The 15,238-nt window shown below is 39.4% G+C and overlaps 1 protein-coding gene across 2 annotated transcripts in view; it reads left to right on the top strand.

Annotated features, from left to right (window-relative positions):
- Window positions 1-680: 680 nt before the first annotated feature.
- The window catches only part of LOC121926633 (phospholysine phosphohistidine inorganic pyrophosphate phosphatase), a 195,064-nt gene continuing 180,506 nt past the window's right edge, over window positions 681-15,238 (top strand). Inside the window, exon 1 of one of the 2 annotated variants that reach the window (XM_042459772.1) lies at window positions 681-855. In XM_042459772.1, coding sequence (XP_042315706.1) covers window positions 683-855 — 173 coding nt within the window. In that variant the 5' untranslated portion in view covers window positions 681-682. The remainder of the gene's footprint in view (window positions 856-15,238) is intronic. The other variant, XM_042459773.1, reaches the window with a different exon arrangement.

Below are 15,238 nucleotides of genomic sequence, written 5' to 3'. Positions count from 1 at the left end.
AGGTGGGATATAAATAAATATTATTATTATTATTATTATTATTATTATTATTATTATTATTATTATTATTCTCTGCTGTGAGCAGAGAGCAGACAGGTCCTCATTTTCCAGGACCTGCCCTCCATTTCAATCTTCCATCCAGCTCCAGAATCCCACAACCGTCCTCCCTTCCCTTCTCATTTTGACTCATGTCTTTTTTAGATTGTAAACCTGAGGTACTGTCTGAATAACTATCTATAAGTCGCTCTGAGAGCCTTTAGGGCTGAAGTAAAGAGATAAAAACAATAAACAAACAAACAAACAAATGACTTTAAAAAGCATGGTTATTTATTTATTTATTTATTTACAGGAGTGTTTTGAGCTTTTATTTGGGAATGTGGTGCATTCATTTTGCATTGCCTTGTCCTTCTTTGTGGTTATTATTTTAGTGTTTTTAATACTGTATTGTTGTAAGCCACCTTGATCTCATTGGAGAGGCGGGGTATAAATAAATTTATTATTATTATTATTAATTATTATTTTATTATTATTATTATTATTATTATTATTATTATTATTATTATTATTATTGACGCAGAGTTCACTAGGGCCAGAGTCTCCTCAGGAGGACTGGAGTTTTTGGTCCCCTGTGAAAGGAGGACTACATTTCCCAGAGGCCATTGCGCGCAGGGAAGCTCTGAGCATGTGTCGCCATAGCCCTGCTCAGCTCTTGCTTCCATTCAGGGCTATGGCTGAGTGGGCAAAAGCCCTGGCGGGCATTAAAGGGCTGCTATTAGACATCAGTGGGGTCCTTTATGACAGTGGAGGCGAAGGAGGCGGAGTCCCCATCCCTGGATCTATAGAGGCTGTCAAAAAGTAAGTGGGGAGGTGCTTTTAGCCCACCTTTTCAGTTCATCCCCCCCCCCGCCCCAAAGCCCCTGCCATCCTTCTGGGCACCTTGCTTATTCTGCCAGAGATGTTGCAGGAGTGTTTGGTTTCCCCCCTCCAGTAAGCAGGGAGTTTGCATCTACACTGAACAATTAATGCAGTTTGATACCGCTTTAACTGTGGTATATGGCATTCTGAGATTTTGTGGATCTGTGGGCTGCTTAGCCTCCTCTCTCTGGTGCCACCACAAAAAAATGCAAATCTCTGGGGGCTCCAGCACTCAGTTTTAAAGTGGTGTCAAACTGCATTGTTCCTACAGTGGAGATCAGTGGTCATCCCCAAACTATGCCTTTTAAGAGATTTTTGGACTTCAGCTCCCAGACGCCTCAGCCATGTTGGCCAACAGTCTGGGATTCTGGGAGCTGAAGTCCCAAATCCCTTAAAGGGCACAGTTTGGGGATCACTGGTATAGCCTGACACTACTTTGCCATGGCCCAGTTCTATGGCATTCTGGAATTTTGTAGATTTGTGGGCTGCTTAGCCTTCTCTCTTTCTCTGGTGCCACAAGAAACTACAGACCCCAGGATTCCCTAGCACTCAGCCATGGCAGTCTAAAGTGGTGTCAAACTGCATTGTTTCTACAGTGTGGATTCACCCTATGGCTGCCCTGCAGAAATCACCCACTCTGAGACCGCTTTGCAGACAGCAACCCTGTCATGGGGTTTTCTTGGCAGGTTTTTTTCTGAGGGGGTTTGCCATTGCCATCCTCTGTGGCTGAGAGAGTGTGACTGCCCATGGTCACCCACTGGGTTTATATGGCTGAGCCAGGATTCAAACCATGACCTCCACAGACACTCAACACTCAAATCACTACACCACGCTCACAGTTTGATTTCTAAAAATAACTAAATAAGTTGCGAGAGTTTAAAAGATGTGATCTCTGATCTCATCCTAGAGTTAGTTGCTTATGGTGATGGTAGTAAATGGTACTCAGCACTCACTAGTGTGTAACTGACATACATCGCAGTGACACATTTAGTGTTGCTGCTGATGCTGATCAGATATAAGTATATTTAAAAATAACTTATGAAACCCTATCAGAGGTTTTTCTTGGCAAAATTTATTCAGAGGAGGTTTGTCATTGCCTTTCACGTGGCATGGCAGTTTGAGTGCTGGAGTACAACTTTGGAGACCAGGGTTCGAGTCTCAGCTCGGACATGAAACCCATTGGGTAATCTTGAGCAAGTCACACTCTTAGGTTTGCCATAAATAGGTGCCTTAAGGTCGCCATATGTTGGAAACAACTTCAAGGCACACAGCAAGAACAACAACAACAAGACTGAGAAGTATACCTTGCTCATGGTCACATGCTAGCTTTCTGTGGCTAAATGATTATTCAGACCCTGGTCTCTTGGAGTCCTGGGGCCTATTCAGATTATAGAATTATAGCACTATGAATGATTCCACTTTAATTGCTATCAAATTCTTGGATTTGTGGTTTGGTGAGGCAGTAGAGGTCTCTCGTCTGAGAAGTGTAAATGCACCTCCCTAAACTGCCAATCCCAGGATTTCATAGGACAGAACCATGACAAGTGGAATACTTTTGCTGTAGTCTGACTTCCATAGTCTGAAAGGGTAGCAAATTCAACCCTCAAATCAGTACATCACTCTGGCTTTCTCTTATGAAATCAGTGGTGTGATACCTAAACTGTTTTAAAGGCATCACAAGGCATGTTGCTTTTCTTCCATTATTACTGAGATGAGCAATCTCAGTATAGAATATATTCATGTTGCATGTTTTTACACTGTCATTTAAAGGACCACTTTGGAGACCAGGTTTCAAATTGTGGCTTGGCCACCCCTCTGGGTGACCTTGGGCAAGTCACACTCTCTCAGCCTCAGGGAAAAGGAATGGCAAGCTTCCTCTGAATAAATCCTGCCAAAACATCCCCTGATAAGTTTGCCTTAGGGTCATAATTAGTTAGAAAACCTAAAGGCACACAACAACAATAAACACGATGGCTAAGAACATAAGAGAAGGCATGCTGGATCCTGTGAATCTAAGTGCCTGCATGTGGAAGTAAATGTGATTAATTTCACCAGAATTTACATTTGATTTAAGATGCTGAGGCGGGGTTTTTTGTCCCTGCAAACTTTCTAATGTGGAAACTGTTGGGTTCAACCATACTGTTATGGTACCTGGGTGTGTAAAATGCCCTGCAACTCATACCTCTTCCAACATCATAAAAGATGGAGTGTCGATATCTACTGTAAAAGGAAAATGGAGAATATTATCACATCAAGAGAATTTGCTGTGAGGTAGGATCATTCATGTATCAAACCCATGGAAGCAAAAACATCACACGCCTCAAGCAAATAAACTGCATGGAAAAAAATGCTGTGAGGTTATTCATGTAACAAGTAGACCATTTAATGTAAAGAGCGGGTAGGACAGAACAGAAAAAGAAACCCAATTCTGTCTCTGGAGGATAGTATCACTTTCTGATGCCAAATTTGGTAACTGGTCATAGCCTGAGTACTCTATTCTTGTAGGAAATTCCTGTACATCTCTTCCTAGGCCGCTAAGCATTTTTGCGGCAAGAAGTTCTCCTGAGGAAGCCCCACTGAAAGTAATGAGAGCTTCATAGGATCACCAAATGCTTGCCTAGTTCTCATTCCCTAGAGGCCCATTTTGGAGGTTTTTTTGGACCATCTTGGTTTTACTTTTAACCAAACTTGCAGAAGAGCATGACAAATAAAATAATTATTAAAATCTCTATTGATTTTAAGTTTCTCATAAAATAGATAACCGTACCACCCGTATCTTATTCCAGAACCTTCCAATTGTAACATTCTTTCCTTTTCTAATTTAATAAAAAAATATTATGTTTATTAGCAAGTTGTCTAGACAAATCTGCAGCAGATAAACTATAACGGTGCTATTGTAGATTTTTGTGTGTTATATGCATTTATTTGAGAGTAAGCCATGTTGTGCATTAGAATTTACTTTTGAGTAGATATGCATAGAATTGCACTGTTAAATAGAAAACAGATCTCAAATATAGCTTTGTACTTTGGGTCACTGGCAAAACAGATAGTACACAGATGTTTTGCTAACCATTTTAGTTTGCTCCAGACGCCGTTGAGACAATTACAGTTTGCCTTTTTCATTCATGTGCCTGATTTTTTCTTTTAAAAAGTCTTATAGCTTTCTCTGCACTCTTTAATAACATTAGAGAAATACCATAAATTGTCAAAACTACTGTTACTTAAAGAGGATAATTGAATCTTAATTTGTCTTTATTGGGCTTCTGAGATTCCTCCCCTCTCCCAATAAGTCTGCAAAATATTGCTGTATTGTTCACAACTGTATTTACTGTAGTTTATTTACTATAATCTAAGCAGACAATGTAAGCTGCGATTGAATTTAGGGTGATGTCAAGCCACCCTGGTTGAAATGGCAGCAACCCTGGAGCCTTCAGGCTAAAAGTGACATGCTGTAGTCCTGTTTGAAATGCTGGAAAACCTCAGAGTCCCAGTTGTTCATTAGCAATCAGATTGTTTCAACAGTTAATTTGACTTCTCCGCTTATTTGACCCAAGGGAGAGAAAGAGAACATATTGAATCTTCAAAGTGTGCCTTGACATGCTCACTAATGATGGTCCCCAGGATGTTTAGTCCAAACAGTCGAAATACATTTGGACTAGGTCTATAGCAGCAGTAGAGGGGGTGAAATCTGCTGAAAGGACTCTGAGCCCAAAATAACAATTGCATCATCTGTAGCTGGGAGCTTGCTTTGGGTTCGAGAGGATGCCTCATCTTTTCACTTCATTGCACCCAGAGTTTAGTTGTACTCCTGTTCACTAAATTTAAAGATTGGTCATGAATGCATACTGCAAAGGACTCTCTTCGAGTGCATCTACACTGTAGAAATAATGTAGTTTGACACCACTTTAAATGCTGAAGCTCCATCCTATGAAATCCTGGAATTTGTAGTTTTTACAAGGTCTTTAGCCTTCTCTGCCAAAGCATGCTAGTTCCTCACAAAATTACAAACCCCAGGAGTCTGTGGGATGGAGTCATGGCAGTTAAAGTGTGTCAAGTTGCATTATTTCTACAGTGTAGGTGCATTGATAGAGAGAAAATGGTTAAAGTTGCATGCTTTTGAAATGGGAAAATGAAAAGAAATGCATCAAAATGTTTGTTGTTGTTGTTGTTTTAAATAGAAGGGTGGGTTAATGACACTAATAAACATCCATGCTGAAATATTCATTCTTATTTTCTGCAAGAGCCTAGGCCTTCAAATTAGTGAGCAGTGGCATCACTAGGGCTGGCATCACCTGGGGTGATAAGACATAGTTTTTCTCCCCTTTGCCAGCAATCATCTTCCATCCTATACAGAATCCTTAGTAATGTTTTTGTACTAATGTTACTCATAAATCTTAAATTTGGTAAAATGTGATTTTAAAAGAAAATTTTAAAGGAATATAACATTTTTTAAAATTACTGGTAAAAATACATTTTAATTTTAATTTATTTTAAAAATCTGGGGCCTCTCCTTTCTCCTCCCACTGAGCCTCACCCCACTCATACCAACCCTTCCATTGAGCTCCAGTGTTTTAAAGGGACACAGGCGAACAGCACAGGCCATTTCTGCCCAAAGGCAGATGTTGGGAGGCTGTGGTGTTACCAGCTCTTGGGTGCAAGCCACATCCCCTGCACTCCCTAGTGATGTCCCTGTCAATGTGGGAAACAAGCCTGACATTAGGATTGTTTATGGAGTTGATATCATTGCTTCTCCCTCTCTTTAGGCAATCAGCATTTAAGGTGCAGTGCAGGGCATGGATTTTACCATTCTCATTTTTTATTGTGTCTTATTATTTGTATGTTTCACATATGCATATTTTCAGGAATTGGATTTTTCTTGTTGTGCTGCTGACATGCTTTGGATAAACATTATTCCGCTGGGTCACGGATGGCATACATGACAATTACTCCTTTGCAGCTCCCCACATACCATTAACATTGTGTTCACAGCAGCAGTGGTTTCTTCTAGCTATTTTAGCATTAGTATTTTATCTGTGTCCATCTAGAGAGCCTTCTGGGGGGGTGGGGGGGGGGAGCCTTCTCAGTTGTACTACCAATTGTTAATTTGTAATTGACCTATTCCTGAATGATAGCTTGTTGTGCTGCCTTACTCCCAACATAAAAAAATTGCATTTTTTTTACCAAGAAAAACAAGATTGTGGCATCAAAAGTACCTGGTCCCTCCTTAATTCTATGAGACTGTAGTCTTTAGACACATTTAGGATTGTGTCCTAAGGAACCTAAATATATTTGGCATGCAAACTTGTACAAGACCTTAGGATTTTACTTTACTGGAAGAAAAATAAAACCAAACGTTGAAAAAATAGAGTAAAGAAGACATTCTTCTTTACTCTTGATTGTACTCAATTTATTATCTTTATTGTAGAAGAGTTCTTTATCTGTGAAACTGAATTTCTGTAGTTGTTTTTTTTTACAGTCTAACAAGTGTTAGGATATGATCGTTGTTAAAATGACCCAATCCTGCGTGTAAGCTTGAACAATCGCATGAAATTACTGGACTATATTTGATATTAATGTTGGGGTTATGTATAGCTTAGAAATACTTTCATAGCTAATACTTTCATAGCAGTCCATCAACTTATTTGGCTAAGTGCATAATAGATCACCAAGAAACTCCACCATTTCTGAGTAAGTGAACTCATATCAACAAAAGCTCATACTGGAATATAAATCATAGTCTTAAAGGTGGTTTAGTTTAGTCTTAAAGTTCAGTTTTTTTCTTAAAGTTTCTATTTTACCATCCCATTTCTTCCCCCCTTTTATGTTGTAACACACTAATGCAGCTGTTTCTTTGAGTATTGCAAAAAAAAGTAAAGCTGGTGATAGTGGCATTATACTTAGTTGCATTTTACTGAGAGTAGTAAGAGTGAAATAGGATTTCCCTATGAAGAGGATTTTGCTGTCTGTTCTATTATTTCATTAAAACATCTATACATTTGTGCAAGGCTTTTTGTATTTTTTTTTAAAATAACTTAGGATGAAGTGTTATGTCTAGCAATTGCTTGTATAGCTCAGTTTATTGCTGGGATAGGCAAGAATAGTAGCAAGCATCTTGGTTAAAAACCTGTATCAAATTGGCCAGAGCATCTCCTCTATTCTGTGCCATTATTGCCCTGATTGGTCTATACAGCATCAACATGAGGCAAGCTATTTGCTTTTCATGTTGCAACCAGCAAGGAGCTGACCAGTTACAATACAGGAGGTGGTTACAGAGCAATAAAACAAGTCCTCCTGCCTGAGACCTGTTCTTTGCATTTACAGCTGTATGCTGATAGCATACCTATTAGCATATACATCTGAAAAGCCCACATCAGTTGGACATTTACAACATCCTGTTGTTTGGCCACTATAGGGCATCTGTCAGCACAACTTTCAGCTGGGGAATTTTTAAAAGAGGAACGGAAATCTAGGGTATCATGAGGCTTCAGAGCAGCTGGACAGTTGTGTTAGAATAAGCTACCTGTAGAGTCTTACAAGGACAGAGCCGCAAGGGAAGCTAGCTCAACTGGAATTGTAAAACAATTCAAGATGGGGGTGGTTTGAATTGGCTGGTGAGGGGCATGACACTGGGATTTGGTATAGATAATTGTGCAATTTGATCTACAAAAACCTTTCTGGAGGGGAATGTGGCATCTGCTAGGTTCCACGTGTGCCTGGTGATGTTGACACTTTCAAAAATCAGGCTGTAGTAAGTAAATTTATAAATAGTAAGATTAAGTATCCATGCTTTCCCGTTTTTTGTATGCCATATGCTGGCATTCCCTTTATGACTATTTCTCCTTAAAATTAATGCTTTTATTTTTGTATATAAAACACATACATGTATTCTCCAAGAGAACAAGAATTTAAGAGGAAGCCACACAAAGCATATTAGCCACAGTAGGGCCTCAGTTCCATCTTATTTTCCACCCCTTCACCACATCTGTCCAAAGTCAGGAAGATTTTTGGGGAAAAACAATTGCTCAAGCAACAAAGATGCACACAACAAAATAAAAGCTAGCAAAAGAAGACTGGGGTTAGGAGAACCTTAATAGGGCATTGTAATTAACTTTATTTATATCCAGTTTCCCCCTCAAAAGTGGAATAAAAGGGGGCCTTAGAGATATTACAATACCTGAAGATGTGGAGTATTAGCCTTCAATTTTCTCTCTGAAATGTGAAAAAAGTTATCCCACTTAGTATTGTTCTTATATATGGATTACAACCTTACTAACATATAGAAATCACAGTGAGAATGAACATAAAAGTAATAATGCTAACAGTTGCTTTAAGCAATTAAAGCTTGTAATGAGACAAAGGCACCTAGTTATGCTTACTTCTGCTTTGTAGTACATGACCACAGTATGGAATTTCCACCAACATTACAGGTTGAATCTTCCATTATTTAAAATATTGTACAAAATGACCTTCAGGCTATGTGTATAAGATGTATATAAAACTTAAATGCATTCTGTGGTTAGACTTGGCTCACATCTCCAAGATACCTCTTTATGTACATATATGTAAAGATAGATATTCTAAAATCACAAACACTTCTGGTCCCAAGCATTTCGGATAAGGAGGACTCAACCTGTAGTACCATTTTGCCTCCTCGGGTTTATACATGTCAGCTTTAAGATCAGTTTTTGTCATTTTTTCATATACATTTTTATTTTCCAACTGAAATATGCAAACAACTGCAAATAAATAAGCAATAAGATATAGGTTAAAATCGTACATGTGCATAGTTCCACATCAATCTGTCAGACCTTGGGAGGGGTCCTGTTGCCCTTGTTTACCAGTGAGGAGGGGATATAAGGGGAGGCAATTGAGACTATAAAGAACCAGCTGGTCTCAGGTTACTTGGAGAGGAAAGGAATGCAGTCTCAAATGGAGTGAGCCTGTCTTTTCCTTCATCTGTGAGCTCAGAGTAGCCAGATCTTCATGTCTGAATTGTCTCCTGCTCCTTTTTTATGGGAAAAAAGAGCAATAGGACCCCCCTGTTGCAGGCTGAAGGAGACTTTTAGATGGGCCCAAAGGCAAGAGAATAGTCCTCTACACCCTGTCCAAACAGGCATTTCCACATGCATAAGCTGCATGTTGTTGTTATACCTTCAAGTAATTTCCAACTTATGACAACCCTAAGACCACCCTACTATGGGATTTTCTGTGGCTAAGAGTGTGTGGCTTGCCAAAGTCGCCCAGTGGGGTTTCACAGTCAAGAGCGTAACTGAACTCTGATCTCAAGAATCATAGTCCGACACTTAAACCATTACACCACGCTGGCTCTCTATAAGGTGCACTTACATGTGTGTAAGTCATTAACGGGATACCAGCCTAAGTGTGCCACACCATGTTACAAAAAATGTCTGTCCATGTGCAAGTCTACAACTTTGGAGCTTTTTTTTTTTACAGTGAAATGTTAAAACAAAATAATGCCTTTTAAAACACCCAACACTTTTCAGTGGTATCCTATCATTCTTGGTTCAGACTTTTTTTGGTGTTGAGTTTACTTGATATTGTAAGCAAATTTATTGTTTAATATTTTCCTGTACTTAATCCTGTTCCAAAAACTAATAAAAAGATTTCACTTTTTCTAGTAAAGAAGTAATGTGTTAAATCTACCTTCTCATGGCCATCTGTAATGACTTATGATGCTAAAATCATCCCCTATATTCTTCTACAACTGGAGCATATTCTTGTCCCCCCCCCCCTCTTTCCTTCCTTTTGCAGTTGTCGTCTGTGTTGGAATCAATAATTTACCCACCAGCTCTCTCTGTTCAGATTTTATGTTCTATTTCAAAAATCATAATGGTGCTGTTTAGAGGCTCATGTTGCTACTCTATACCAATCATTTCTTTCTTAGCTTGGCATCTCTCCAATATTTTCTTACATTTGGAAATTGCCACCAGTCATGCAAGAAAATGTGCTACATCCTTATTGCATCTCTATCATAGTTTTTATGCAGTTCATTACCTTTAAACTTGTGAGCCATGGAAAGATATTGGTGAAGCGTTTATGAGGAATTGTGCTTGTATTGGTAAACTAGTAAAAAATATGGAACGTGTATTCTGTATGCAGTTCAGCATGGACCCAAGTCCTTTGAGAGAATTCATACATTACACGATTGGAACAATAGGAATGGGAAGTGCTTGACTGTATTGTCTTCCATTTGATGGAGATGTAACTTCAGATACAGTGGTGCCTCGGGTTACGAAATTAATTCGTTCCGCGGCCGCTTTCGTAACCCGAAAAGCCTTCGTAAGCCGAATTGCCATAGGCGCTAATGGGGAAAAGCCGCGATTCCGTGCGAAAAAGCCGAAAAAAGCACCAAAAGTTTTTTTCGTAACCCGAAAAAACATTCGTAACCCGGAACAATGATTCCCTATGGGATTTTTTCGTATCCCGAAAATTTCGTAACCTGGGTATTTCGTATCCCGAGGTACCACTGTATGGGGCTTCTGCTTATTTAAGATCCTTACTACTGAATTTAACTTGCTCTCAACATATGAAGAATGATGGATCTAAGCAAAAGAAATGCAGGGGAGGTGAGGGGCCAACTTCTCCTTGGCCTGCCTTATATTCAAATTCTGTGGGGAAAGGATGCAAGAACTGAGCTAGTGTTAGTTGGACTTCGAAATTTTCCTCACTTTTGCTCTTATCCTGAGATTTGTGCACACTATTCACATCAAAGGTTCAAAAGTTTGGCAAGTCTTTTTTACTTATAGTTTTCTACAATATTCAACTTCTAAATCTAACAAGCCTTCTGTCTTTCTCATCAATTAATCAATTAATTTAATTAATGGGGTTTTATTAGATTCTTGATTTGCAATAGCATGTATAAAAACCAAAGAGATTGTATCCAGTTTTGTCTTTTGCCTTTCTGGAAAGCACATTTGTTTATAAAAGTTGGGATATTTGATTTTTGATGGCTCCCCCCTTCCCTTATGGGTTGTATCCTGTTCTTTTCTGGAAGATCCTGCAAGCTTTTCTAGGGTGGCAGGGGGATTAAATATGGAAAACTGTCAGTGTATGTGTGCATGCGTATACAGAACTCCCAGTCCAGAAATACATGTGGCATTCAGGACCCAAAGTTTTCTCACCCCTGCAATAAGGTAAGGGTAGCATCCACACTGCAGAAATAAATCCAGTTTGACACCACTTTAATTACCATGATTCAGTGCTATTGAATCCTGGGATTTGTAGTTTGTTGTATCATAGCGCTCTGAGAGAGAAAGTTAAATGTCTTACAAAATTCCAATTCCTAGAATTCCATAGCATTGGGACATGGCAGTCAACTGAATTATTTCTGCAGTGTGGATGCAGCCAAATTCATTGTATGATATAAGTTGTGTTTCTAAACATCAAGGAATCTCATAAGGTCATCTGTCTCCATATGTGAAATGAAAAACTGGCCATGCGGAAGTGTTCATGGAAGCAAGCAAACAGATTCAGAGACTGGAGAGTGGGTAGGGGCTAGCCCAGCCCTTAATGGTTGCCTTTACATTCTTATATCAGAAAACATATCCAGGAGTATCCATGTTGGTGATATAGCAAAGTACAATAACATCCAAAGCCCACAGAATGGATTTCATTTTTTAACACCTTTGCCTGATGAAAAAGCCAGTGGAGCTTCCAAACTTATGTCATGTATTTTGTGCATTTGGGTTGGTCCAATGAAGGTATTGCTGTTTTGTGAATCTTACATCAGGTTGGTCTTGGACTTAACTTGGTGGGATTTTATCTTCTTTTCACCCTCACAGCTGCATTTCTGTCTTCCATGAAAACTTCTCTGTGGCTGAGAAATAACAATTATGAGAATTAAAAACAGCTGCCTGAGCCTCTAAAACAAGATATAAGTATAGTCCTAGGTCAGGAACTTTGCAAGGTGATTTGGTTCAGATTGGCTAACTGATAATTTGGAATGTTGTTCTCAGATGCTGCATCAGTCATCCTGGTAGTGAGCATTAATACTAGGCAATATGCTGGGTTCATATAATCTTATATCATTAATGTGAAGAATCATTTGACTTCCTTAGGAATTGGTTGGCAAATCACCACAGAGCCCTGTAAAAGCTGCTTCCAAGGGGTGACTAGCTTCGACATTAGCAGATCTACACATTTAAGACTCTGTTTGCTGTAATCCAACATAAAGTGTGGAATGCATGGTTTTAAGGATCACAGGAGCACAGAGGTTATCATCCTGGAGACTGTCCTTCAGTATCATTTTACTTTTAACCAAGCACAAGGGGCTGGTTGTGGAAGAAGCCTGGCAAGAATGCAAGTATTTCCAGAATACATAAAGCAGCGGTGGGCAACTTCCCCCCTTCCAAATGCTGCTGTGCTGCCAAAATGTATTGGGACACTACATACGTATTGAGAGTTTGTTCTTGTTGTGTGTCTTCAAGTAATTTCTGACTTATGGCAGCCTTAAAGTGAACCAGCGTGGTGTAGTGGTTTGAGTGTTGAACTACAACTCTGGAGACCAACGTCTGATTTCCAGCTTGCCCATAAAATCCACTGGGTGACCTTGGGCAAGTCACATACTCTCAGCCTCAGGCAGTGGCAAACCTCCTCTGAACAAATCGTGCCAAGAAGACCCCATGACAGGTTGGCCTTAGGGTCACCATAAGTCAGAAGTGACTTGAAGGAACACAACAACAACAAGGTGAACCTATCACGTGTTTTTCTAGGCAAGATTTGTTCAGAGTTGGTTTGCCTTTGGCTTCCGTGCTGCAAATAGTCTTAAGCTGTAGATTGCTCTGTTACTTGGAATAAACAAATGAAGCTGTCATAGTCCATGTTGCATTTGTGCTCAGTTGGTAACTGACACAATTCACATACAAGGATGGAGTTGCAGAGGCCTTGGAGGTCATTTGTTCCAAGCCACAGCTGCATGCAAGATGGCCACAGGCAAGGCATTCCTCTTTACCCCAACAGAAGTACTGTACAGTACACTTAGTGTAAAGACTTTTTTGCCTAATCCATGTAGCATATGCTAGGATTTCTGTGTGAAAACTGACAGTAGCTCATAATTCCTCTGCCTCTCCCCCCCCCCCCCCCGTCTAATTGCAAAACAATGTACCTTGGAAGGTAAACCCTATGGTGTCTAATATTCTAGTCCCAAAAGAAATGAACATGGCATACTGTCTGTAGCGAGTTTCCAGGATTGTAGTATTTGGAATTTCTTTGTAGCTTTGAAAATGGAAGACAGCTGGATGAGCTATCCACTTTACTTCCTGTTGCAAAGCATTAGCTAAGCAATTATTAAAATGAGGCAAAGAATTGCTTCCTTTCTGTTAGTCTCAAGTTAATTGTTTACCAACAGATGCTCTTTAAATACAAAGTATAATAATGATTTCACAGTGGAAGTGTTGTATTGGATTTGATTGGCTTTTATAGATGATAATTAGTGGCTTCAAAGGCAAACAGTTAACTATCCATCAGTATTAAACAAAGGCTAGTGTAATATGATTACCAGGTTATATTGCCCATAAAAATGTTGTGATTAAGGCAGCTCAGTATAGTAGTAATGGAAAATAAATTTATTTCCTGGGCTGTTCCTGCTAATTAAATAATAGTTGAACTACTAAGGTTCATAGGTGTCTTTGGGCTAAACACAGGCAAGGAAGGAATGGCTTTACAGCTGTATGCCTATAAAGATAAGCTTTTTCATGCAATTTCAATTTACAATTAAATCCCCTTTCAGAAAGATCAGAGAGCTAATTGGTGAACTTTTAAGCACTGGGTTGCAGTTAATAGATAATAAACCCTGAGGCTACTGTTTTATGCTTTGGGTGAGAACAATAGAAGTGAGGACCCAGTATTGTTAGACGGAAAGTTTTGCAAGTTAGTCAAAGCTGAATACATTTTCAGATTGCTGCTGGTTGCATGGCTGTTAAGACATGCTGCTTGTAGAATTCCTTTCTAACTTTTGTTGCCTGACTTTTCCTTTCTGTCTCTGTAATGTTGGTATTCGTTAATAGTACAAGTTGGGTCTCCCGTATCTGAAGTGTTTGGGTCCAGAGTTGTTTTGGATTTTGGATTTTTTAAAAATATATTTTTGCATATATGCACATAATGAGATATTTTGGAGACGGAACCCATGTCTAAATACAAAAGTCATTTATGTTTCATATACATCTTTTATGTGTAGCCTGAAGGTAATTTTATATAATATTTTTACTAACTTTGTGCATGAAACAAAGTCTGTGTACACTGAACCATCAGAAAGCAAAGGTCTCACTATCTCAGCCACCCATGAAAAAAGTTTTGGTTTTTGAAATATTTCCGATTTCAGAATTCTAGATAAGAGAGTCTTATTCTGTACCATTTGTACTGGATACAATTCCCAGAGACCCCCAGCCTGCATGGCTAGTGGCAGTTTCCTCCCTGTTCTAGTGATTGCAGTGTGTAAGCCAGAGATGTGACACGGACTTTTGTCATTTTTTTTCTGTGGAAATTTTTCCACACACATATATTTTTATTCATAGTTTTTTGTTTTGTTTGTTTGTTTTGGCCTGTTGTACTGTGATCATTCATGTTAGATGGGCCAAATATACAATGTGAACTTTATTCTTCTAAGGAGGCAAGCATTGATGCAGCTTAGTACTGAGAAGAACAGTCTACCAAATGAATGAACTGGAAAGCTTGTTTCTGTTTTGCACAATCTCTTGCTTCTCAGTCAGTCACAAGGCCAAGGAATCAAGACAAAATGTGGTAAGTTGCCTGTGCTCACAGACTCAGCTCCATTCTCTAGTGGAACAGAATGATCAACTATTTGCACTGGATCAGATTATTCTCATCTGGAAATGGGACTAATAAATAGTGCAGAGAATGAGTAAGTAAAGCTGAAGTTGTACTGTTGCACTCTAGAAAAAGAATGATCTGGAAGCTGTCTTCACTACAGAAATAATTCAGTTTAACACCACTAACTGCCCGGGGGGCTGCCATGATCCTGCTGCTGCCATACAGCGACCAGACGATGCCACTTCCTGCTTCCAGCACCACAAAAAAGAAGCCGCTCTAGGCGGCTCATTTTTTGCAGCACGTCAGTGCTGAAGCACAGACACGGGGCAAAGATCATCAGCATGGAGCCATCCATCTGTACTGCCCCTGAGATAGCCTTGGGATGGTCTAGCAATCCTCATTCTATAACTTCTGCCTTTGCTCATCTACTGCTGTCCATTTTGTATGCTTGGTGGACATTTTTTTCAGGACCCTTAACATACTGCCTTACTCTGGGATGACATAATTTTATCTTGTCACAGGGGGTGCATCTATA

Source organism: Sceloporus undulatus, chromosome 3 (assembly GCF_019175285.1).
Source record: "Sceloporus undulatus isolate JIND9_A2432 ecotype Alabama chromosome 3, SceUnd_v1.1, whole genome shotgun sequence".
In the NCBI taxonomy this organism is placed as follows: domain Eukaryota; kingdom Metazoa; phylum Chordata; class Lepidosauria; order Squamata; family Phrynosomatidae; genus Sceloporus; species Sceloporus undulatus.
The sequence above is the reverse complement of the archived record's forward strand: the minus strand, read 5'-3'. Positions and strand labels throughout refer to the sequence as shown.